Below are 26,754 nucleotides of genomic sequence, written 5' to 3' on the forward strand. Positions count from 1 at the left end.
CATGTGCTAGGAAACAGATACCTACAGAAACAGAAACAGATACATTGAGCTAATGTACTCAATGCTTTTTTTGCCTCTGTTTTCACTAACAAGGTCAGCTCCCAGACTGCTGCGCTGGGCATCACAAAATGGGGAAGAGATGGCCAGCCCTCTGTGGAGATAGAGGTGGTTAGGGACTATTTAGAAAAGCTGGACGTGCACAAGTCCATGGGGCCGGACGAGTTGCATCCGAGAGTGCTGAAGGAATTGGCTGCTGTGATTGCAGAGCCCTTGGCCATTATCTTTGAAAACTCGTGGCGAACAGGGGAAGTCCCGGACGACTGGAAAAAGGCTAATGTAGTGCCAATCTTTAAAAAAGGGAAGGAGGAGGATCCTGGGAACTACAGGCCAGTCAGCCTCACCTCAGTCCCTGGAAAAATCATGGAGCAGGTCCTCAAAGAATCAATCCTGAAGCACTTACATGAGAGGAAAGTGATCAGGAACAGTCAGCATGGATTCACCAAGGGAAGGTCATGCCTGACTAATCTAATCGCCTTTTATGATGAGATCACTGGTTCTGTGGATGAAGGGAAAGCAGTGGATGTATTGTTTCTTGACTTTAGCAAAGCTTTTGACACGGTCTCCCACAGTATTCTTGTCAGCAAGTTAAGGAAGTATGGGCTGGATGAATGCACTATAAGGTGGGTAGAAAGCTGGCTAGATTGTCGGGCTCAACGGGTAGTGATCAATGGCTCCATGTCTAGTTGGCAGCCGGTGTCAAGTGGAGTGCCCCAGGGGTCGGTCCTGGGGCCGGTTTTGTTCAATATCTTCATAAATGATCTGGAGGATGGTGTGGATTGCACTCTCAGCAAATTTGCGGATGATACTAAACTGGGAGGAGTGGTAGATACGCTGGAGGGGAGGGATAGGATACAGAAGGACCTAGACAAATTGGAGGTTTGGGCCAAAAGAAATCTGATGAGGTTCAATAAGGATAAGTGCAGGGTCCTGCACTTAGGATGGAAGAATCCAATGCACCGCTACAGACTAGGGACCGAATGGCTAGGCAGCAGTTCTGCGGAAAAGGACCTAGGGGTGACAGTGGACGAGAAGCTGGATATGAGTCAGCAGTGTGCCCTTGTTGCCAAGAAGGCCAATGGCATTTTGGGATGTATAAGTAGGGGCATAGCGAGCAGATCGAGGGACGTGATCGTTCCCCTCTATTCGACACTGGTGAGGCCTCATCTGGAGTACTGTGTCCAGTTTTGGGCCCCACACTACAAGAAGGATGTGGATAAATTGGAGAGAGTCCAGCGAAGGGCAACAAAAATGATTAGGGGTCTAGAGCACATGACTTATGAGGAGAGGCTGAGGGAGCTGGGATTGTTTAGTCTGCAGAAGAGAAGAATGAGGGGGGATTTGATAGCTGCTTTCAACTACCTGAAAGGGGGTTCCAAAGAGGATGGCTCTAGACTGTTCTCAATGGTAGCAGATGACAGAACGAGGAGTAATGGTCTCAAGTTGCAATGGGGGAGGTTTAGATTGGATATTAGGAAAAACTTTTTCACTAAGAGGGTGGTGAAACACTGGAATGCGTTACCTAGGGAGGTGGTAGAATCTCCTTCCTTAGAGGTTTTTAAGGTCAGGCTTGACAAAGCCCTGGCTGGGATGATTTAACTGGGACTTGGTCCTGCTTCGAGCAGGGGGTTGGACTAGATGACCTTCTGGGGTCCCTTCCAACCCTGATATTCTATGATTCTATGATTCTATACCTGGTACTGACTGGGGTGGAGAGAGTTGAACTGTGCCATGCACTTGGATGGTGGTCCTGGCAGGACCTCGCCAGCTGTAACGCAGGTGTAAACACCTTACTTCCCCCATAGCCCTCGCGGCCTTGTCTCGCGTGACCCCTCGCTGAGTTCTGGGGAATGAGGAGAAATGGAAGAACTCGCAGTGCATCCCACTTGGGCTCTGGATGTGTTCAACTCCGCTCCTTCTGCTGGAGGGGAGGGTCTCACCTGAGACAGGCCTTGGAGGAAGGTGGAGAGTGGCGCCCTCGGAGGAGAAGTGAGTCCCAGTCTGCAGCATCAGTCAAACACGTCAGAGATCGTAAAGGAAGGAGGCACCGCTGGGGGGAGGCACAAGATCCCTGGGAATGACTGAAAGGATTGTGATTTTCACCTGCTCCCTTGAAGCCGGGAGGACAAGGGCCATGGCGCCCGTGAATTGCTGCTGTGTGCACTGAGGGGATTGTGGCAGGTTCCAGTGGAGGAACGAATCTCAGCAGCCCATTGGTACCTGCTTGGCTCTTTGTAGGATTCTGGGAGCCTCGTCAGGGTTCTTAAAGCCATTTACATATTTCCTGTTAGGGATTTTCAGTCTCACTGTGATGCTGGCCGGTTTTGTATGCTCGTAGCAGGGAGAAGCAGAGTGCAGTTGGTTAGTACTTTGTACATGAGCTTGATTTAGTGTCCCTGTGTATTTCCTCAGGCAGCGCATACAGTGACATGAGCAGCATCTCATAGAGAACATCGGCAATTATCTGCTTCTTAGCAGGTTGACAGCGGTGTAAAAACTTTTTATGAGTATGTTAACTCTCAATGATTGATTGATTTTCATCAACTTTACGGCCTAAAACGTCAAAGCAAATTAAAATCCCTGCAGCTTTAATTGCTAATACAAGCCAGATCTGTGGAGGCCTTGGTATGCTGGGTGTCATTTTCCCAAAGAGAAGTTGCAGGGGAGTAGCTTAACTAGCAGCTTAAATATGAACATGGAAATAGAAGGTGATTGTCAGACAGTGGAGGGCAGAGGAATCTTAGCAGCCTTCAGGGCAGAGAAACTGGCCCAGTGATTCTGAACTTTTAGCAATAGATAATTAATGAGAAGGAAATCCAAGTAGAATAGGTCTTTTAAATGGGAGGAACGTAGAATGGTTTGTATTAGTCTCCCGGGTGACCTAGCCGGTTACCTGTCTCTCAGATCAATAAAGCTCTTCATATCCATTGGCTTTTCCCTGTAAAACCAAAGTTGGCCTTTTCTTATTAGAATTTGTCACTTTGTGCTGCCCTGATTGTGGCTGCGACTGAGCAGAAAGTTCTGTCGCAAGTGCTGATGAACAGTGCATGGCCCTGACTATCCTTCATGTGGGCAGGAGGGAGTCACCAGAGAGCTGACGTTTGGGATGGTTTGGGAGTGGAGAGAGTCAGACCCCAGCGAGGACTCTCTTGATCTCTAGGAGATAATCTTCCATTCATGGAAAGCACTTCAAAAGTGCAGTGTGCACTCGGCTGGTGCATTAGGGGAATGGCCTAAGCCGCCAAAGAGAGGAATTTGCATCATGTGTTGTTGTAACTGCTAGTTGGCACTAAAGAGTTTCACGGTCTGTGTGTTCACAGCAAGTCATGATGCCCCCCAGAAGTGGGGGAAGATGGTAAACTGAGGCTAGGGTGAGAATTTTTAAAGGGACCTTAATCCACCTTCCTGTGTTGTGGGTGGATTTTTCCCCTGAGAGTTTCTGGCTGTACAGATCCCTGCTATGTGAAAGCAGAGCCCATCTGCCCGACTAGCCAGGTACTCACACACCGGCTGCCCACACCCCTGGACCAGCTTCTGTGCTCCCAGGTCACAGTGTTTGCAGGTCCAGAGGCAGAGGTCCTGTTATGGGATGTGGGGCACAAGGAAACGCTACCAGAAGGGGAGCTGATTTTCTAGAAGAGCAGCGCTGCCCCTTGTTCTGTGTCAGAAATTCCAGCGCTGCGACCCATTGCGCAGCAGCAGATCTGTGCAGCGCTGTTTTGCGCAGTGATATTCAAAGATTTGAGAAAGCCATAAATAAAATCGGCTGTAGTAATAGCTCCCATTTTCATAGCCTGTGAGTGACCAAGAGAGCAGCCAGCTCAGCTCCTAGAATGACAGTATGAAAACAGTCCCATGCCGCATTCTTTTGGGATGTTCGCAAAAAGACAAGGAGGACTTGTGGCACCCTAGAGACTAACAAATTTATTTGAGCATAAGCTTTCGTGAGCTACAGCTCACTTCATCGGATGCATTCAGTGGAAAATACTGATGTTAACACTCTCAAATGTCTAACCACAGGGACGCTAAATGTCCGTGCTCCTTCAGCTGGAGACACTCTAATTCCCGTATCTCTAATGGCACAGGAGAGTATGGAGAAGTCTGCCGGGGATGCTTGAAACTTCCCAGTAAGAGAGAGCTCCTGGTTGCCATCCAGACCCTTCGAGCTGGCTGCTCAGACAAGCAGAAGCACGCCTTCCTGGCAGAGGCTAGCACCATGGGCCAGTTCGATCACTCCAACATCATCCGCCTGGAGGGCGTCATCACCAGAGGTAAGGCTTATTAACTCTGCACGTCATGGTATGCAAACTCATTGCGTTCCAAACAGACCAAGCTTTCCCTGTCTTGTGCTATGCCTAGTGCTCCTGGCATGGATGGCGCCCACAGCATTGGTTTGAGCTAATCTGGGTTCAGGCAAGGCATTTGTCTGAGCCTTCCCCTTCTTTACAGTTGCTCTGCCCCTCACTTCAACCCCAAATGGCACCACCATCTGCTGATTTGGTCCTATGTTTCTGTGGCACAATCCCACATGACTTCCTTTCTGTTCCAAATTTTGTATTGTTTGGGGTTTTTTAAATGACAGGGCCAATTAATCTAGGACGACACTTGCCAAACCCATTGTGACTAGATCGTAGAGGTAGATTTGAATCCAGTCCTCATGCATGGAAAGCCTAACGTACTAGGTTCACTGACCCCTGCATCCACCCCCTCACTTTCAGCTTGAAAAGTTTTGGATTCCTGTTCCCTCTCTCTGAGAGAGGGCCGAATCCCAGAATACTGGCAGCTTTGTGCTGTGTTGTGGTGAGAGAATCCCGTGCTTCACTCACTATCCTTGCAGTTTTAACACTGTGTGATTCTCAGAGTGAAGGCAAGAAAATACAGAGAATGGTCACACAGCCCCCTTCATCCAGGGCACCCGAAGCCCTCCACAAAGACAGGTGTGTATTGTCAACCCTGCCTGATGGGGAAACTGAGGCCTGGGGAGGGGCGAGGACTTAAAAACACAGACTGTGCCTACACTGGACTGTTTGGCGAGCTATTTCCAAACACACTAGCACCGGCTGTGGTACCAATGCTGGGAGCGCTTGGCTGTTGACTTTTGTATCCCCTGCTTAGAGTAGGCCTGCATGACGTGGTGGTGAGAATGCCGGTGGCTGCCGGTGCTTTGGCTACAGGGAATGTTGAGGACAAAACAGAACCACAGACCAGGAGCCTGTCAGAGCTACAATGGAGGCCAAGTGCCCAGGCACCTGCTCACCGTCTGCGGAATCACTACGTGGAGATATTCAGGACCAGAGAGATGTGCGTTACATGAGACTTTGTGCTCAACACACGTATGGGACCGCTGTAAAAACATCCTGTCCACACACAGCAGTAATGACATGTTTGCTTCCGGTTACGACACAATTCCAAGCCCTGTGTAACTCCCAGCGTTTGTGGGCTGATAATTGTGCAAGTCGGGCAGCGTAAGGGAGATGTGCACAGGCAGTCGTGCTGCGATTGCATGGCACTTACTCTGATCAGTAGATAAAAAGTGATTGTGGTATTGTTACACGGTTATGAGTGCCCAGCAAAATGAAGCGATACGCTCCCTGATCTGATTTTTGTGGCAACAATGCGGCCTCGTTTACTTGGTAATTTAAAAGCAATAGAAAGTGATTGTCCTGTGGAAAAGCAGGAAGAATGCTGATTGTTTTCTTAATTACCCACCATGGAGTTTGGGTCATTAATGCAGGAGTCTCGCCTCTGAACTAATCCGGTAATATGCTCGAGCAGTTGTTTAGCTATGTGATTATCTGGTGGTGGAGAAGCTGTACAGTTGCCCTCTGGAAGCCAAACGTTTGCTTGTGTTGGTTTTTATTATTTTATGGTTCTGATGTTGTTTAATAGAATTTTTACAGCTAGATTAATAAAGCCAGGGAGCCAAACTGGGTTAGCAGCAAAACCCAACTCTTATCATAAAAGCAAATTAAAAGGAGGGTTTTGTCAGCAAACAGATGAGTGTCTGTCTGTCTGTCTGTCCCTGTGGGAGTGTGTGTTCTCTGTGAATCTGAGGAAGGTGTAGTTAAATAGAGATCCACATAAATACAGAGAAACATGAACACGCATGTTGTGAACCGTGCTATTTATAACACAGGGGATCAGCTTCTGTTTTAACATAGGGCCCGATCCAGCTACCCTCCCTCACATTGAGTAATACGTTTCTCCTCAACGGTGCTACTCAAAGTGTTCCAAGCAATAGTATTTAATATTCCTCCCCAAATCAAGAGCAGGGCCCCTTATGCTGACTGCATTCCTCAGGGTGAGATCCACGTCTCCCTGAGACACCGGACCTGCGCTTGGATCCATGGAGGCAGAGCAAACTGCAGGGTTGGTGTCGAAGGAACAAGAGAATCAGGCCCTTAGAGTTTAAGCCGCTTGCGTGCAATACAGATGTACAGAAATCCATCGTTTGATGGTCAAGTGCTTAAGTACCCCTAATTATATCCATTCCATTTCCTACCTTTTACTAATTTCTTCTTCAAAATACGACGTGTATGCTTGCTTTGTGGGTGTGTGAATTACGCCATTTAGATGAACAGCTCCACCATTAATAGTAGATAGTCAGAAATGCTAATTAGTTGCTTTCATTATACGTTTGTGATAGAGAATTGCAAGTCTCTCGCCCTGAGCAAACGCACCCTTCTCACTGTTAATGGCCCTTTTTCTGTGTAGTTCCCTCCTTTTCTGTTTGGCAGATGTGATCTTGTTTCAAAATAAATGAATCATCTAGCTGTGACTCTGGAGACATATCAGGGTCTGATAGCCTCAAAAACCCACACAAGCTTTGTGTTCCCATCATTCCCACAGCTACTTGATATTCATGAAGCATTTCACCATATAGGAATTGTATAGTGAGCCATACTTTTGAAAGCCCTAATTCACTGTTCTCATAGCAGAAAGTTGAAGTCTGTGAATGTAAAATCTGAATGATGGCTGGGAGCTTGTTGAAAAGGAGAAAAAAAATGTGTCTGTGCCTTTTTCAGCCGTCTGATGATACGGGAAGGAGGCCTGGATTATTGCTATTTATTTATTATAAGGTTTCTTTTTCTGCTTTTTTACCTGAGAAATATCAGGAGTATTAAGTCATGTCTGTCTTGTTTTTTGGAGGTCCCACTGCAGCAGTGGGTCTCAACCAGGGGTACATATACCCTTGGGGGGTAAGCAGAAGTCTTCCAGGGGTACATCAGCTCGTCTAGATATTTGCCTCGTTTTACAATAGGCTACATAAAAAGCACTAGCGAAGTCAGTACAAACGAAAATTTCATACAGTCAATGACTTGTTTATACTGCTCCATATACTCTACACTGACATGTAAATGTGATATTTATATTCCAGTCAACTTATTTTATAATTATTTGGTAAAATGAGAGAGCCAGCAATTGTTCAGTAATAGTGTGCTGGGACACTTTATATTTTTATGTCTGATTTTGTAAGTAGTTTTTATGTGAAACTTGGGGTACGCAAGACAAATCAGACCCTGCAAAGGGTACAGTTGTCTGGAAAGATTGAGAGCCCCTGCACTGGAGGATCTAGAGACCTGAAGCAGGACCTTTCATAAATTCGTAGAGTTTATAGCCAAAAGGGACCATTCCATCATCTAGTCTGACATCCTATATATCACAGGCTAGTAAATTTCACCCAGTTGCCCCTGTACTGATCTGGATAACTTCCAGAATGGCATCTCCCTCTCTGATCTTCAAATCAAGACTAGAAGCCACCACTTCTCTTGGTAGTTGGTTCCTAAGGTTAATCACCCTCACTGTTAAAAATGTGTCTGATTTCTAATGTGAATTAATCAGCCATTGTGTCTTGTTCTGCCTTCCTCCACTAGATGAAAGACTCCTTCAGGGCCTGCTATTTTCTCCCCAGAAGGTCCTTGTAACAGAAATCAAGTCTCTTCTCAGTCATTGTGTGGATAAGCTGAGGAGATTGAGTTCTTTTAGTCTCTAACTCTCAGGCATTTTCTCCAGCCCATAAATAATTTTGTGGCTTTTTTTTTGCATTCTCTCCACTTTTTCAACGTCCTTTTAAAAATGTGGACAGCAGAAGTGGACACACTATTCCAGTACAGGTCTCACCGATGCCATATACAGAGGTAAAATCACCTCCCTGCTCCTTCTCCCGCTTCAGCCAAGGATTTCATTAACCCTTTTTGCCCCAGCATTGCACTAGGAACTCTTATTGAGTTTCTTGTCCACTGTGACCCCCAAATCCTCTTCAGAGTCACTGCTTTCCAGGATTCCAAACCCCATTCTATAGGGATAGCCTGCATGCCTGGTTCCTAGAGGGATAACTTTACATTTGGCTGTATTAAAACACTGTCTTTAGCTACCAATGGACTGGAAAGTACTTCATCGTCCTCATGTAATATGAGCACATGATCCTGCTTCTTTCAAAATATAGAACAGGGAAATTCATTGGACACTTCTCCCTTTTATGAATCACTATTTATGGTTTTATCCTCTACTTTTAGTAACAGGCCTATAGGATTGCTAACTCCTCCTAACTGTCCTGAGCCTTGCCTGCCCTGGATTCTCCTCTGATGTCTTTAGCTTTTCTTATCAATTTCCTACACTCCTTCACTTCTAATTCACATTGGTTGCTTTCTGTTTTCCTCCTTTTTCCTTGCGATACATTGTTGCTAATTTATTTCTAATTGCTGCCTTCATTTAAACTCCTGAACCAGGGTGGGCTTTTACCCAGAGGTCTCCTCTCTCTTCATTGTGGAATTGTGGCTTTTACGCCACGTAATAAACTCTTCTCAAAGAACTCCCCCATGTTTCTGTATTCCTGGTTGGGACTGTCCTCTCTTTGCCCATATTGAATGAAATGGAGTCATTATCACTGGTCCCTAGGCAAGCACTAACTTCCAGTAACTTCCATCATAGTAAGGTCCAAATCAGAGATGCCTAGCGCAGGGTGAAACCCTTTAGTGGTACGTTTTACTGGTGGCTGCTTGAGACCTCAGCACGTGACTCCCAGTAACGATGCGTACTCCCTGCCAGCATGCCCACTTGTCTCCGGGTGCAGTGCTGCAGGGGTTTCCTCTCCGGTGCCCCCGCAGTCTGTCGGCCTTTGTGCCGGTCAGCCCTCTGGCTGAGAAGCGGCTGGTCCAAACTCATTCCGGATAACACAACGGCCAGGTGCAGTCCAAATCCCAAAGAATCAGCCTGCCCTCTGGGCCCTGGGGTTCCACTGCCTTTCCCTGGCTCTAGTATCAAGTCCTGTCCTGCCCAGCCTACCTCCTCCTGAGGCTGCTAGCCTCCAGGGTCGCTGGCCCTTTGGCCTGTCGCAAGGGCCAGCCAGCTCCCTGTGGCTTCTCTCCCTTGGCTACAGGCTCTCAGATTATATAGAGGGCCCAGGTGACTGTTATCACCTCTGGCTGAGGAGTAACTACCTAATTACCACCCAGGTGAGGTGGCTGTGACTGACTGGGCTTTTAACCCTTTCTTGCCTGGATTGGGGGTTGAAGTCATGTCCCCCCCATAACACCACAATTTCTCTTTCCACACATTGTTGACAGGTGCTTCAGGAGTAGCTCATCCTGCTCTCTGGTTTGAGTTGGTGTCTAACTCACCTGTACCCCCTCCTGGACTTCGTTACTTAACACATTGAGTCATACGCATTCATGGTCCTGAGACCGAGTCATTAGTAACTCTACAACAGGTCCTGTCTCTCATCTAGAGTGCTGGCCCACTCCACCCTTCCTGAATAGAGTGTAACCAGTGATGTTAACATTCCCCTCATGGACGGTCCAACCATTCGGGAATACCAATTTTACCAAGTTTCTTCTCATCAAGGAGAATTTCCAGTTCCTCCTTTTTGTTACCCAGATTCCCAGTATCGGTTTTTAAGCCACTGAAAATTTTCTTCTCTTCACTTTCTTTGTCATATTGGTTCAAACTTTTTGCGACAAGCTAAGTTTGTGTTTGTTCCGCATTTGTCTTCTGAGACCCTCCCCTCTGTTGCTCTGACTGCTCCAGTTAGTCTCCAGCTGAGAAGATTAGCCCCCTCCCTAATGTAGGGATGTAGACCGTCGCCTGGTACAGCCCCGTCTCCCACTGGACTGTGGCCCAGTGTTCCACAAGACCAAAACCTTCAGCTTCATGCCTGGTGTGCAGCCAGCAGCTCACCTCCAGGAGTTCTCCACTTTGGCGGCAGGAGGTGGGGTTGCTGAATCTTTGAGAGAGATTTTCTCCCCACTATTTATCAGGCATTTGAGTTTGAGGCTTTTAAAAAGCCGGTTCTAAAGGGTGAGTAGAAATCCCTTCCCTTCCCCAGCTCCCCTCCTTCGCTCAGGAGTCCCTTCCTTTGAATGTAGACTAACTCTCTAGTTATGCACAGAGATTCCCATGACAGACAGAGCTAACAAGACCCAAATCTCTTGTGTGAAAAGCAAGCAGAAAACAATCTTTAAAGGACTGGAGTGTTGAGGGCTGGGCTGGGCACCTTTGGGTCTGCAGGCTTTGCTGGGTGTATGTATTTATATCTGCGCAGAACTGTGCTTGATAAAAACCAAGGTTAGCTAAATACTCCTTTTCTGTCTGTGCACCCAGGAAATACCATGATGACTGTGATGGAATACATGGGGAACGGAGTGCTGGATTCGTTTCTCAGGGTGAGTGTACCTGGGTGTCGGTTACCTCCTTGAACTTTGCCGAGCAGTGCTGCCATTTTCCTAACTGAAGAGTCACAGCACGAGCTGTTTGTGCGACTTGAGCCCAAGCTGAACCTTCCCTACTCCTGCCTTGCAGAAACACGAGGGCCAGTTCACAGCCACGCAGCTGACTGGTATGTTACATGGGATTGCCTCCGGCATGAAGTACCTGACCGAGATGGGTTACGTACATAAAAGCCTTGCTGCCCACAAAGTCCTTGTGAATAGCAACCTGGTTTGCAAAATATCAGGCTTCAGACAGTCCCAGGAAGATAAAATGGAGACCATCTTCACCACCATGGTAAGCTGCGGGGGACTAGCAAGGACGGGGAGCTGTTCTCAGTGCAGTACCTGTGCTGTGACAGAGCTGGATACTCACTAACTTTGTGGGGTCGTTGGAGGGGGGAAGTGGAGGGGCAGGGTTGGTTTTGAAGGTGCATGAGATGGGATATCAGGGACAGTCACTGAGGAACACAAAGATGAGCTCCCTGGGTAACGTGGTTATTAGACCATCTCTTGTGCTTGGAAATAGACTGATATGTTTGTGCAGTGTAGAGTTTGAGAAGGAAAACTTTCCAACCTAGGTTCAGAAGGCAGGAGGAATTTCCTTGTACAAAGTACAAATCATGGAGGTCCTGGAAATGTAAGAATAGAGAAGCCTCCCTTCTATGGACCTGGCGGGTGACAGAACCACATTCCCTGCAAAAACCTGATAGAGAAAAGAACAAGTCCAGATCCCTCTGAGATGCTGAAAGCCCCTTTCACGATGGAGCCAAGGGTCTGAGGCTATTTGTGCAGATGCTGCTGCCATCCATCAGAACAGGAACATAGTTCTGTCATGGCAGGGACTCAAGGAGTGTCTTCTTGCACCATCCTGCCCCTGAGAGAGAGATCTAACAGTCTTCTCCCAGCAGCTGAGGTTACTGCTGTCGCCATAAACCAATCTGGTTCCACTTCACAGGGTTTGTGAGAAAGTTTCCTTTAGCTTTGGCATCTGGTTCCAATGCTTCCCAAAGCAAAATGCAAACCTTGGGCAGAATGGCCACGTTCTCATGCTGAATCTTTGCAAAACTGGATCTCTCCTTGTTTCGATGCAAAGCCACAATCAGGATAACCTAAAACTAGGCCCAGCATCGCCCAAGAGGTTTGCAGGCCTGATTTGAATGTTGAGTAGGGATCAAAATCTGAAGCCAGCTGAGTTTCACGGCTCTGCTTAATACCAGATGCAGCAAACCTGCCGCAGAAGCAGTATGTTTCCTGGTTGCCTGGTCTCTTCCTGCTACATGAATCCAGTATTTGCATGTAAACAGTTTTCTTTTCAGTTGGAGATTAAAGTAAACGGCAGTGAAATGCTAAGGCTTTCTGCTTAAACTACCTATGAATCTGAATCAGTGCAACACAAATTCTTCCCCTCTCCTCGCCTCTGTGTGTGTGTGTGTGTGTGTGTATACATACACATGCACGCACTGGGAGCTGTAAGCAGCTCACGCAGCCTGAGGGTTCGTTGTGTGTGTGTTTTATCACTTGTAATGAAATTCGTGGTTTTCAGTTAAGAATTTAAGATCTGTCTGATTCACATACGTACCTATTCAGCGTTCCCAGCCAATACACTTCCTGAACGAACACACACACACACACACACACACACACACACACACACGGCTTGAGATCCCATTACAATCCCCCAGAAACACACCCGCACCCCAAACATGGCACTTGGAGGGGGGATCTGTCCTGCAGACTCCGTTAGGGAGGCAAATTGCAGGTTCGGGGGAATGACGCACACTTCCCCAAGAGCACACCTTTAGCATGGCAGTATAACACTGCTCGCACTAATTCACTCACAGTCCAATTTAGACCATTTCACTTGCCAGTGAAGAAATCAATGTACGGTATAAAAGATGGTTTCATCTGATGCCCCACTGCCCGCGTACGTGAGCCAGCACCATTGTGTCATCACAGTAACCACGGCATTCGTCCTTAAAAACGACAGTGGATTCTTCACTCCAAAGAACACGTACTGTCACAGGCAGTATTCTGGTAGCGCAAAGAACTAGCGGCCGCTGACACCCTGCCTTCAGCCAGCCCTTGGGACTGAGGGTGTGACCCTCCCTGCCTTGCTGGCTTGCACGGGGAGCTGCTGACGCTTACCAGCTCTGGCAAGCCTGGCACTTAAAGATCTGGGTTAGTCTGAGTGTCTGATGCTGGTGGAGTGTTCCGCACGTCCCCCCAGCCCAATCGAGTGTCCGGCCAGGGGAGAGCCTGACTTGGAGGCTCTGTGGAACTGGAGAGGAAAGCATGTTGCTCGGAGCTATACCTGAGACTCCGAGTCCCAAATGTCATGGATGGAAACCTCGTTGGTGTTAACGAGAGACTGGAGGCCAGATATGTCCCAGTTGAGGAAAGGCTGGAGAGACCTGTGGAAGCACCAGGTCTCCCTCTCTCTAACAAGCAGGGTGTGTGACTGCCGGAGTCTGTCTCTGTCCCTAGCAGTTAATTTTATTAAAGTTAATGTTTAAAATCAAATTTACACAAGTTAAGAGGGAAGGTGCTGTACCTCTGGGGTCGGGCTTCGGTTATGGGGGATTGCAAGTCTCGGTTACAAGGTTCACGAGATACATACATATCACATAACCAGCATAGATCCAGATGGGGGTGTGGGAGTTTTTTAAAGCGTCAGTGGCTAAGTGGGCTCAGATGCGCCACCCATGGAATGTATCCAGAGTCCAAGTCAGTGTCGGCGTAGTGCGTAAGCACATGGGTGTTAGTATTAGCTGAGAGGAGCCCAGTGCCGGCTGTCCCACGTGCAGCCAGAAGGGTTCTGCAGACGCTAAATACAAGAGAGGTGAGGTGGGAGGGAGTGGCAGTGTGTTTTCGTTCAATATTAATGGATTAAATGCCATCAGCTCCTTCAGGAGACGGAACCTCCCACGTTAACGTTTCAGGTCTCGCCCTGCCCTTCAGACTAGCATTGGTGCTTGTTCCGTTGTTAAAGAATTTGGTGCAAAGTTTTCCCCTCGCGTTAAAACTGTACGTGGTGCCAAGGTCTGTGGTCACTAAGCGCTCCACGATCCAGGTGGGCCGCATGCTGATCGGAGGCGTTAGTGAGCCTGTGTGAACGCCTCCCTTGTCCTGCTGCTGCTGAGAACCTCCTGTTTCCTTTTTTCTGCCTGGCCAGGGCGGGAAGAGCCTGGTGCTGTGGTCAGCCCCCGAAGCCATCCAGTACCATCGCTTCAGTTCTGCCAGTGCCGTGTGGAGCTTTGGCATCGTGATGTGGGAAGTGATGTCTTACGGGGAGAGACCCTACTGGGACATGTCCAACCAGGACGTGAGTCGCTTTGCAGCCACTGTACTCTGACCCCACGGAGAGAGCGGCACTTGATACGTGACCATGTTTCAATGCCGGGCATTCGTGGATAGCGGGAATTACAAGCCATGCATGTCGCTCGAGTGGCTCCGTATTTCCATCTTGGGTTAACGTGGTGCAGGGGGACGTTTGTATATTTTTGGCCTAGAAGAGAAGAGCTATGCAAATAACCCAAAACATTTAAAAACAATTGTTTCGGGTTAAACAAGATGGTCTCTTCAGCCTGAAACAAAACTTTTCATTTACTTTTTGACTGTTTTTACCCTTTTAAAATTTTTTAATGACACTGAAAGAAAATTTGAAACAAAATAAATAATTTTGAATTGATACATTTTGTTTTAACATTTTCAGAACAAAACGTTTTGTTTTTTTTTCAGGGTTTTTTCCCCAACCAAAACAAACAATTTGGCAATTTCAACACGAATTCACTAAATGTTTCAGTTGACGCAAATCGGCAATTTGTGGTGAAAAATGTTTCCTCTGAATAATGCGAATGTCGTACTCCAGTAGTGCTGACAGACAGGGACTGCTCTGCTGCTCTTCAATGACTCCTTTGTATAACTCTCTTCTCTTCCTGCCCCGTGTGGGATTTCAGGTGATAAAGGCCATCGAGGATGGGTTCCGGCTGCCTCCCCCGATGAATTGCCAGCCCCCGCTTCACCAGCTCATGCTGGATTGTTGGCAGAAGGATCGCAATGAGAGGCCCAAGTTCTCACACATCCACAATATCCTAAGCAAGATGCTTCAAAACCCAGAGCCACTAAAATGTACCACCTCCACTTGCACCAGGTGAAAATCTGCCTATATCACTGCTCTTTCTCTTTAATTCTCGAATGCTGCAGCGTTCACCTCTGTATGTATCCCATAGGCCACCCCACACAGCTCGCTCCAGGGTGACACCGGTGCTGAACTCAGTTACGCTGAAGAAAATCCAGAGCCACTCCATCTAAATCATTGCAGTAATTCCCAGACTCGCGCTACGGTAACTTTTTTCAGAGTAACAGCCGTGTTACTCTGTATTCGCAAAAAGAAAAGGAGGACTTGTGGCACCTTAGAGACTAACCAATTTATTTGAGCATGAGCTTTCGTGAGCTACGTGAGCTGTAGCTCACGTAGCTCATGCTCAAATAAATTTCACATAGCTCACGAAAGCTCATGCTCAAATAAATTGGTTAGTCTCTAAGGTGCCACAAGTACTCCTTTTCTTACTGCGGTAACTGAGATCAGGATTGGGCCATCGTGGAATCTGGCTGGATTGCAGGATTCCTGGTCAGCTGAAGCTGGGTTCACAGCGTGCTGTGTGGATCTCACTGGGCTGACACCAGTGATATGAACCTGGCAAGCCTTGGCTCCAGCGAGTTGCCGTAGGGGAATGGCCCCAGTTCTACCCTCCCACTCCTCTGGGAACACAGGGCCCTGGATGCAGCAGGACCAATGCAACCTCATTGCACGGGGTGGGTGGCAGGATTCCCAGAGGGCCCCCAAGGAGTCTGTCTCCCCTGCCCCCCATCGATCCGTGTGGCACCCTGCATGCCAGCGCAGAGACAGGTATCGTGGGAAGTGGGATCCAGCGAATGCACTATTGTGAGGGTCCCCTGGCCACACCCACGTTGTCTGATGATTTCTCCCACGCTGCCTCTACTGCAGAGCCAAACTTCTCCCCTCCTCCAGCTAATGCCGACGGGTCAGAGACACACTCTCCTCAGCCCCAGCGGGTGGGTCTGGGAGCTCTGGCTGGAGGAGGATTCTGTAACTGAAGTTGACTAAAAGCAGAACCCTTCAGATGAAGAACCAGGGGTTAAGAGCAGCTCCTCTCCTGACTGGTCAGCAGAGACGCTGCACGTTGGGGGGTGTCTGTGTCAGGCTGTGTTATGTGACTGAATGTCTTCATAAGCAAAGGATGGCCGTGCTGCACGGCATCTGGGACTTTCAGGTGCCCTGCTCTGCTCCGGTTCTTGGTGGAGGGGTGAGACCTGCTCCAGGCAGACTGAGCCTTCTCTATTGTTGGATCACTTGGGAGGAAGGTGAAGTGCCAGTAACCCAGGATCACAGCCAGAGACAGCTCCTGATGGAACCTGCAGAACATTCTGTGATCCCAGATCCCCACAGAGTGGGTAGGATTAGGGAACCAAATAGCCACCATCCCTCAGTTCTCCCCTTCCTTACATGGCCAGTGCTCAGGTTAAATTTCCATGTGCCTTGCCTCAATTGTTCCCTGAAAACTTGCATGGGCCAAGCCCACTTTCATGCCTGCTAGAGAGGTAGCTGCCAGGTTCAGCCCTATGGATGCGAGCTTAACCTTCTTCTGGTGTGATCTGCTCATGTCCTGTTTGAGTTGGCAGGCCTCACAATCCGTCCATCCCCCTGGCCGAACGCACTTTCTCAGCCTTCCCGTCCTTCAGCTCCGTGGGTGAGTGGCTGGAAGCCATAGAGATGGGCAGGTACAAAGATAACTTCACCGCTGCGGGGTACTGCTACCTGGAGTCTGTGGCAAGGATGATGGTCCAGTAAGTGAAGAGTGTCCTAGGAATAAACCAAGAGAATAGATGCGGCTTGAAAAAGCCTGCTCTGAAATACCAGGCAGCTGCTATTACATGTGAGCAAGAGATATGCATGGAGCGTCTGACCCCCTGGGAGAACGTGCTCCAGGAGAGATTGGAGCTGCATGTGTTTGTGTGTGTATCTGTCCTTTGTTTGACCTGTAGATTTTAAAGCTGGAAAACCGGAGGCCACTTATAGTATTTATGGGAGAGTGGCTGGCCGGCTACCTCTCCCAGCACAGCTCAGATCTTACCTGAAGTTTATAAAGCTGGAAATAAATAGTCTTATTTCCAGATAATGCAGATAGCACAGCGCCCAAGTGAGCTCCTGATCTCACTGTAACCCTTTTCCTCCAGCCTGCTTCCTTTGGGTTTGGCTTCTCTTGTCGTGACTCCTGTCACTGTTCCAGTCTTTCTCTTGTATAGTGGAGATTACAGTGTGGGACCCCATCCAAAGTCTGCAGGGCAGAGAGCATCGGTTGTCTGTGAAATGCCCAGCATGCTGCGGGCATCCATGGTCATTGAACAGTCTCTGTCCCTGAGCTGCTGTCTCCTTTGGCTGGGACTCCTTGTGTGGGCTGCTCCAAAGAGAATTGCATGGGGCTTCGCATCCACACGAGCTGTAACCCTGAGTCCACAGTTGCCTTTTAGTCTAAAATCTCTATTTCCACCATTTGCTGGTGGCCTTGGGGTCTGATGCTGCGAACTCACCTCTGCTGTGGGGCTTGTTTTCCAGAGATGTCCTGAGTCTGGGAATCACCTCAGTGGAACATCAGAAAACCATCCTGAGTGGGATCCAGACCCTGCGAGCCCAGGTGATACAGATGCACGGTCGAGGCGTGCAGGTGTGAGCCCAGCAGGGACGGACGCTTTCAGAGCACTGACTTAAAACTCCCTGGGGACAATGATGCAGCAGGGCCGGGAGCTGGCCCCTAAACTGGACCAAATCTCTGAGACTTTACCAAGAGCAGCTGTGTGAGTGGGAGGTAGGAAGTACAGGTCTGCTGCAAACTAGTCATTCCAGAGTAGCGAGGGAGTCTAGGAATTGGTGTTTCCTTCCTGGGGGTCTCCCTACAGCAGCTTTAGTGCAGTGTGCTTGGTTGGTTGTGTTTTTCCCCAGCAATGTTTTGTAGGATGAGAGTCAAGCTACAATGCTGCTGTTTCACATGGTACCTAGGTTAACAGGGTGGACTGGACACTTGTGTACTGGATTTGACCGTGTTTTAGTATCTAGTGTTCTACTGATAAATCCATAGGTATTTTTTATACAAGCTGATGTATTTTACTGACCCCACGAGTACCTTCTGTTGTATAGAGTCCAGAGCACAGCACACTCTAATGGCCTAGCTTTGAAAGATGACTTGGCCCATCCATTCCTGTCCCTCCAGAGCAGATTCTGAATTCCCACTCTTCCCCAGCGTGATCCATTCCATTCCAAGGGTTCCCTCTTTAAGTCACAAAAAGTGTGTGAAAAGTAACTAATTCAAACCAAACTGGCAGGCAAAAGTCCCCAAATTCCATCAGAAATGGGACAGATAAAATTAGGGAGTCAGTAATAATTCTTCCAGCCTGTATTATTGAGAAGAACACAGCGTGTATCTGTTCTTCTTCGACTGGACTCTGTCCATTCTCACTCTTGGGACGTGCCCACAGCCACTCACAGAACAACTCTGGTTACAGGTGAGTAGCCTCCGTTTCTCCCCCATAGACTGTCCCAACTAACTCCCTAAAACCGTTCTCTGGAGCAGGACTAGAAATGGCTTCTCAGAATCACCCTGTTAAAGCATAGCACGATGTTGACGTTTCACATCACGGATCAGTATCCCACTATGTCAGAGCCAGAGGGTGCATCCCAAAGCGGGTCACTGGGTGTGAGAGGCCTGGTGCTGTAGCACCAGGAAGGGTTGGGCTGTGTGCGCTATCTGGGATGAGAACGCTCTACGCTGTTTGGGAGTTGGTTTGATTAGCCACAGCTGGGGTGTCAGTTTGAGGTAATTTCAATGGTGGTGTTGCCAGATTAGATCCCAAGACAGGAAATTCTGGCCAAATGGTGGAATTGGGTATCCGAACGGAATCAATGAACCAATGGGATCTCTGAAACTGTCATGAAATCCAGACAAGGCAGGCAGCATCAGCACCTTGTTTTGTTGTAAATAACAGGCCCAGTCCTGCATTCCTTGCACATCAGACACACCCACTGTCCTCAGTCAGGGATCAGACCCTACATCACCAATGGCATTTGCTTAGCAGTACAAGTTTCCTTTAAGTTAGTTAATTAAATGGATTTTTGCAGCCTGGATTCAGTTGGATGTACAGAGTTTTGTAGGCCTTTGATTATCATCTATAAGCATTACAAGAGAATTATCGATGATGAAAGACAAAGATTTACAAAGGGAATTAATGCAGTGGAAAGTATTCAAAGCACATTTTAGAAATCTGTTTGCATTGTGATTCAGATGTGCCTACTAGACTGCACCATAGGGATAGAAAACTAAATTGAAACTAAATACAGGACCTTAACTCCTCCTATCCCCAGTAGCGTTGGCACAGTATTTACCCACTGCCTGGGCATCCTTCCTTCTGCTCTCGATGAAACAAAGAGGCAATCGTATGTTTTAATTTCTCTCACTGGCGTGGTGACGCTGCAGAGCCTGTTGCGTTGGGGATCTAACACTTTTGTTCAGAAACAGATACTCTAAGGCGGGCTTTTTAAATTGTCCATACTTGAGTAAAATTCTGTTTCGGCTCAGGTGCTGTGATCTGTTCAGATTCCGGAGACCAATGGTTTTGTTAGCAGGATTTAGTTTTATTCAGATTTACGTTGGTTTTGTTGCATTTCAAAGCAAAAGAGAACGTTCTTCTCGAGAGGGGATTTTCTCAGATAACATTTCACAAACACTGCCTATAAGGTGGGGAATGATGTGTACATGTTTTGTGACTCTCTGTTGACAGTTACGTGGGACTTGGCTGGCTTGCTTTCTTGGTTATTCTGTATTGCCTCCTTGCCCCATCAGGCTGGATTTATATCTGTTTAGTTCCACAGAGGGACAGCATGGCCCTGGGGATGGATGTACAGAGAGTGTTCATCATGTCACTACATTAGATCCTCTAGACGTGGCACCAAGAGGGTGTGTATTTTAAGTATAACAGAGGTCGCAGCTAAAGCTCTTTGTAATGTTCCTGCCCATATAGAGGCTTTCGGGCAATGTCACATCCGAACTCTCCTGTCAAAGGGTCCTGAATCCAGGCAGCTCAGACTGCGTGAGCTGAACTTGAGGAAGTTGCCTCCTTTCTTTGCAGGCTTCTGAAACAAATTTTAAGCAATTCCTGCTAGTAAAGGAAAGGAACAATGGAGTAACCAGAGCACAAATTGTGTGCAAAGCAAGAGATAAGAAATATTGCCCTGTAGAGAACTGGAGCGGTCATTTGTGCTACAAATCTACGGAGCATGCGGAAATCAACATGCCTTTCAACACACCATTTCTTGGGGGAATTGCTGGGGTCGGGAACTCTCCCTGAGGTAGACAAACTCTCTTCTCCTTGTCACTTCTTCTGTTAAGAAAAATACACCTGCCCCAATGTCACCTGGTTAACGTTTAATGGAAAGAATTTGTCTTCAGGGTTCATCTAATTCCAGCCCACGTAGTCAACATCCTGTTGTTTCCTACCCAGACAAATAATAATTGTGAACTGAAACCTTCATTTGGTAGAAATGCCAGATCCTAAGGATCAAGTGCAATTTGTATGCTCTTTATGTTTACATTTTATCTATAGAGAAAGTGTACTGTAGTCCTCTAGGTAAGAAATTGAACCAACTTGATTCCTGATCATTTCATTGCATTTGAAATCTTCCCTTGGGTTCCCAGTATCTGTAACCTCTTGGCTGTGATCATTTCTAAGGGTCGTGTGCACTCTGGATGGTGTGCAGAGAGGCTGTGGTGACCATTTCTGGAATAACTGGGTCCAGCTCTGGGGTCTACTCTTTAAATAGGTGTTGAAAAATTGGAAAGGGCCCAGAGTACGGTGAGACAAATGAATTAAGGCCTGGAAAACATGCCATACAACAGGAGTCTAAAGGAGCTCAATCTATTTAGCGTATTGAAGACAATGTTAACAAGTGATTTGTTCATGATCTGTAAGTACCTGCAGAGGGAAAAGCTACCTGAGGACTCGAATCTAGCAGACAAAGGCATAGCAAGATCTCATGGCTAGAAACTGAAGTCAGCAAAGTTCAAAGTGGAAATCAATTGCAGATTTTTAGCAGTGACTCTAATCAGCCATAGGAACAGATTGCCAAGAGATGTGGTAAATTCTTCATCACTTGGAGTCTTTAAATCAAAACTAGATCTCATTCCAAAAGATGGGGTTGAACTGGAGCATAAATTGTTGGGTTAGATGGAGGAATCGCTGAGTGAGGTTCTCTGGCCTGTGTCGGGCAGGAGGCCAGACTAGGTGAGCGTAATGTTCCCTTTGGCCTTAAAATCTACCATGCTAGCAGAGGAAGGCCTAACACGAGCCCAAGGGCTGGAAGTTGAAGCTAATCAAATTCAGACTGGAACTAAAGTGTGAATATTGACCCATGAGAGTAATTCACCATTGGAACATGGCATTGAGGGTTGTGGTGGATTCTCCGGCACTGGCCACTTTTAAACTGATTGGATGTTTGTCTAAAAGATTCGCTGTTGGGATTATTTTGGGCAGTTCTCTGGCCTGGGCTAGACAGGAGGTCAGACTAGGTGATTACTGTGGTCCCTTCTGGCCTTGGAATCTGTCTCTATAATTGGCAGCTCTTGGAGCCAGATGACTTGTATTCTGGAACATGTAATCAGTCCACTGTCTAACCACGGAGCAGCGTTTACAGGGATATGGCTCCCCTGAGCTAGATGTGTCCTGTGTTTATATCCAGTAGAATACTATGCTGCCAGCTGGGTGGACTGACCGACCAACTGGCAGACTACCTAGAGGCTTGGCAGTGGAGGATAAAAGGCTGGGAAGTCCCAGTAGTGTTTCAGCAGCAATGCTGCGGCTTGCGGGATGGTCAAGTTTCTTGAGTCCTCAGAGAACCGAGACTGAAATGGGAGGTTCCCTTCCCAGAAGATTAAGCATCATTCCCTGTTGCCTAGGAATGATTCAGGTTCCTATTTTTAGAGAAGCCCTGCACACCTAAAAATGGCAACCTTACTAACCTCAGATCTACTTTCTCTTCAATCAGTGCAGAGGCTCCAGGAACTCATTAGCCAATAGGTAGGTGACAGTAGGCTGATTAAGGAAGGATCTGATTAATTCAGAGCGGCAGGAGGGGGACAGTCAGCGCACAGCTGCCCTCTTAGCCCCAACTTCTTAAAGGGCCTCCTGTCTCATCAGTTAGCTGTGTACTGAGGGGCAAGTCACAGCTCCATTGACTTCACCAGAGTGACGACCATTTATGGCAGCTGAGGATCTGCTCCTACGTTCTGAAACACCTGGTTTAACGTAGTTGAAAAAAGTTCTGTCCCTTCTTCTCAATTATAATCAGAATTGCAAACTGCCTTGTCTCATGTTAGGTGGACTCTACCTGTTTCCAGAGTGAACCTGGGAGTTTAATTACTTTGCTAACTAACTCTTTTGAGGGGCTCAGGCTTGGTCATTGGAAGGGCCTCTCTGTTAGTCCCATCCAAAAGCTCTGTACTGTGTCTGTCAACAGAAACAAGACATAACATTGCCCAGGTCAGAGAACACTTTCCTTGATCTGAACAATAAACTTCTTTAACTGGGCTCCCTCATCAACAGTGCAGCCACTAAACAAGATGAATGGAAGACGACATTGATAGGGCCCTACCAAAGTCATGGTCCATTTTGATGAATTTCATGGTCATAGGATTTAAAAAATTATAAATTTCATGATTTCAGCTATTTAAATCTGAAATTTCACAGTGTTGTAATTGTAGGGTCCTGACCCAAAAAGGAGTTTGGGGGGGGGGGTTGTGGTACTGCTACCCTTACGTCTGCAATGCTGCTGGCGGGGTGCTGCCTTTGGAACTGGGTGCCCGGCCGACATCCACCGCTCTCCAGCCACCCAGCTGTGAAGGCAGCACAGAAGTAAGGGTGGCAATACTGTGACCCCCACCCCAAATAACCATGTGAAACCCCTGCAACTCCCTTTTGGGTCAGGCCCCCCCAGTTTGAGAAATGCTGGTCTCCCCCTTGAAATCTGTATAGTATAGGGTCAAAGCACACGGAAGTCCAGATTTCACAGTCCGTGATGCGTTTTTCATGGGCATGAATTTAGTAGGGCCCTCGTTATAGATGATTGTTATATTTTTAATATTAACTTCTATCCCATTAGTAGCTAATCTTTAGGGCTGTGTTCATTGCCTTATAATTAAATGAATTAGCAACACTGTTTTTCAGCTGCTCGACCAAGGGGATTTATTCTCTTTCCCATCCAATCTTGGACACAGTGAGAACCGGCTTCCCTCCTCTGTTAGTCACAGGGATGCCCTGATCACTTGGGCTGTAAGGAAGGTTTAATGCTTCTGCCCCAGTACTCCCTCTCTTTCCCATGGGGCATCAGTGTAATCTGACCTATGGCAAGAAGAATAAAGAACACTTTTTGGTCATCAGCAGGCTTTACTAGAGCTAATAAATGCAATTACAACAGGATTAGATTGTGGACGTTAATGCGGCCAAGGCACCGAGTGTCTGTGTGTGTGGCAGAAACCACTCCCAAGTAGGATTGTGCTCTGGTCTCCCTTCCCCTCCCCTGCTCCAGGAGTGGAAAAAACCACTGAACCCAAATCGGAGTTCCTTAGCTTGTCCCATTGGCCAAAGGCGCCTCACTGCCATAAGCCAGGCCGCAGTTCTGTACCTCTGTAGGTATGGGGCCGTTACCTTGTATGTAAACAGCTGAGCTCCCAGTGGTCACATGCTGGGTGCGTTTCCTCAGCCAGGGCTCTGGCTGCAAGCATGAAACAAACAGAACAGCCGTTCGATCCCAGATGTCCTTCCACAGAGCAAAGTGACCCAAAGAACTTAACACGCAAAGGCTCTGTGACCTCCTCAGGCGCAAAGACTTTGTCAGCGTCTGCATTGGCAAGTGACGTGGTGGCCAGTGAGAACCAGCATTTCCCTGCAGGAGGGTGCTGAAAACCCCCAGGTTGTCTGGGTAAGTGAGGAGGACTTGTCAGGCTGGTAGGGGGTGTCCTGGTTCAGCACATGCCTGTGTGGCCAGCAGGCCATGCTCCCAGGGACGGATTTTCTGCACCCATCATGCCTGCAGAAGCTGCGTTTTCTTATGCAAGAGGTGCTCTTGGAAAGACACTGTAATCTGAGTAACCAAAAATTACTCCGGGCTCACAGGTCAATTATATTTTTAGTGCAAACAATTGGCCCTGAGTAGCAGCTTCAATCCTCCCTTCAAAGAGGCTTATCAGCAATTGCTTCCTCTGTCCCTGCACGCTCCAGTGAAACAATCTCTCCTCTGGAGGGGGAGCGGTGTCCATCTGCCCACCTTCCAGGCTGCCTGTTCAAATTCGCGCAAAGTTCCTTTGGGTGCCTCTGCATTAACCTGCTAACAACGCTGTGACAAAGGGTTTTCTTTGGATGATGACGATCGGAACAAAAGTACCGGTGCAAAAAGCACTCGACAGGCAAAGCTGCTCTTGGCATGCTGCTAATGCAGGGCGATGCTAGCGGGAGGACTTAATTCTGTTAATTTACAAAGGATAAACTTTGATTCAGGTCTTGGCTGAGGGCTTGACATGAGGCTGTTATTCTCACACTTCGGCTTTTCCTTTTGTCACTTAGTCTCCGGCTCCCTTCTGGCGAGGATTCTGTGCCTCGTGTGGCTGCCAGGGCCAGGGGCTCCTGGTACTTCTCAGGAAGAGTATGGAGCACACCCGAGCATGTCATCCCCATCTCCTGCTAGGTGTCTGAGCCTATTATTGGCTTCCTGAGACTCATTTTTCCACTCCTTGCTCCGGTAGCATAACTGCCAGCTCAACCCATGAACAGGGAGCAACGTTTAAGGGCTTTTCCACGTAATCCCTAACTAATACCTCTCCATTGGAAATGCAACTCTGCCCGGGTACAGGTCATTTGCCTGCAGCAATCTGACTGTCCCGCGGCGGCAGGGGGGAATAATTGTACAGTGTCTCTGCTGTTCAGCTCCACCCGCATTAGCTGCGTTAGGAGCCCGTGTGTGGCCAGGCTGCCATCTGGCACCGGGGTCGGAGCTGGACTCCTCAACTTCTCTCCCATTGTTTGTTAAACCCGCTTCTTGCATCTTGTCTTCAGGCGGACAGGCCCTGTCCTGAAGGATTTACCTGTGTGGGCCATGCCCTGCACAATGTGGCCCTAATCTGATCCGGGTCTCTGGACACTACCACAATTCCCATAATCCCATACCAAAGTGGGGCTGGGCAAGTGGGGTCAGGCAAACTGGTGTCTCTCTGCTGGGGGATGCTGAAGGGAGGTTTTAAAGTAGGAAAACTAGCATCATATTCGATAGCGTTGGTACCCACGAGACCTGAGGGAAGGGACAGCCTGAAATGAGGATGGTCCAAAGTGCTGAGCTTAAAAGCACTCAGCACAAATTAGCTCCATTCTTTAATTTAACAAGAGTTCGTGTGTTCAGACTAGCGAGGTATTAAATACTGCGTTCTCCCCCCCCCCCCCCCAAACCAAAATTGGAATCAAGTTGGTTCAGCAGTTTAGGTTTTTTGATATTCATTAACCACATGTGATATAGTGTAAATACATACTGGAAAAGTCAATATATATTTTTATAAGTTTCAAACAAATGTAATATAAGAACACAAGGGACACTGAACATTTCACTATTTGAATTCTAGTCAGGTGTCTCCAGGAATCACTATTGTTTTGGAATAATAATGTAATTAATAAAGCTATATTGACATTTTTGTTAATTTTGTATGTATTGACTCATGTTTGAAGGTTGCAATAAAGAGATACTATATGCATAAGTGAAACCCAATGCCAGCTGCGCCAGGACTTGTCCGTGTGGGTTTATTTCAGGTTTTCCAGCGAAATGCACCAATTAGCACAGATGGCAATTATCAGCCAATTAGTAGTTTAAGCTCTGGCAAGGTGTGACATAATATGTCAATGGTTTATTAAGCAGTGTGCATGCTGAAAGGGAAACATCCCCTCCTGCGGCAGAGATGGTGGGTAAGGCGGAAGCCCGTCCAGTGATATTTTTTTGCCTGGTGTTCTACCTCAACAATCCACCCCAGGTACTTTCTCGGGTGAAGAGCTGTCTCCATCTGCCTGTTTCCAGGAGCAAAGGATCCCTCAACATTATTCCAAAGAGCGGGTGACCTTGGAGCTATCAGCCGTGCAGTCTCGCTGTCAATATAGATGCAAACTGTCAGTCTATTATGCATGTTGCTGCAGGGAGGGGAGGGGGAAGGATGCTTGGGATAGAGGGAAAACCACTGTAGATACTGTGCGTAAAGCCGGTAATTGTTTTATTGAGTAAATGAAAGCAGCGTACAGCCAGCAGGTTAAATGCAAACGCAGCACAGAAATAGGCCTTTAGAAATAACCAGTTCAGTGCGACTCTTCGTCAGCCCCAATTTCTTCTCTCAAGGGGCTTGAATATTAATGCTAATCTACATAAACAAAAGCCCCTTTTCAGCATCCTGACAGTAGCAACAGCTGCTAGAAGGAAGCTGAATGGAAGCTAAAATGGGTGAACTCCTCTGTGATCCCTGCAGTCTACCAATTAATTCAGCCAGCCTCCACCAGGAGCTGTCTCAGCAAATCACACGGGCACTAAAGAAATCATCAGAGGCTTTAGCAAGTCAAGGGGATAGTGCACTCAACTCTCCAGCTGGGAAATAAGGCCCCGGTTCTACCAGCACGTAAGCACCTCCTTAGTCCTGCTGAAGTCAGGAGTAAAGTCACATGCATGCTTGTTTGCAGGAGTAGGGGCCTATCTCTCGTCTCACTAGCAAAGAAGCATTGGCTCCATCAGTTCTCCTCTCCTCTGGGCCAGGGGACTCACTGGTCTACTCTCTAGGATCCTGCAGAGAGCACGAGTCCAGGTGCAGCTGGGAGGGGTGAGTGAGTACAGACCACGGATCCAGGA

At 47.7% G+C, this 26,754-nt stretch overlaps 1 protein-coding gene across 3 annotated transcripts in view; it reads left to right on the forward strand.

Annotated features, from left to right (window-relative positions):
• EPHA10 (EPH receptor A10) overlaps positions 1-25,633 on the forward strand; it is a 116,144-nt gene extending 90,511 nt beyond the window's left edge. For 2 of the 3 annotated variants that reach the window (XM_037881953.2, XM_043532329.1), the window contains 7 exons: positions 4,143-4,328; positions 10,657-10,718; positions 10,855-11,058; positions 13,936-14,085; positions 14,720-14,913; positions 16,467-16,631; positions 17,401-22,810. In XM_037881953.2, the coding sequence (XP_037737881.1) occupies positions 4,143-4,328; positions 10,657-10,718; positions 10,855-11,058; positions 13,936-14,085; positions 14,720-14,913; positions 16,467-16,631; positions 17,401-17,515 (1,076 nt within the window). In that variant the 3' untranslated portion in view covers positions 17,516-22,810. Of the gene's footprint in view, positions 1-4,142; positions 4,329-10,656; positions 10,719-10,854; positions 11,059-13,935; positions 14,086-14,719; positions 14,914-16,466; positions 16,632-17,400 lie in introns of all 3 variants that reach the window. The other variant, XM_043532330.1, reaches the window with a different exon arrangement.
• The last annotated feature ends 1,121 nt before the right edge of the window (positions 25,634-26,754 follow it).

Source organism: Chelonia mydas, chromosome 19 (genome assembly GCF_015237465.2).
Source record: "Chelonia mydas isolate rCheMyd1 chromosome 19, rCheMyd1.pri.v2, whole genome shotgun sequence".
NCBI lineage: Eukaryota > Metazoa > Chordata > Testudines > Cheloniidae > Chelonia > Chelonia mydas.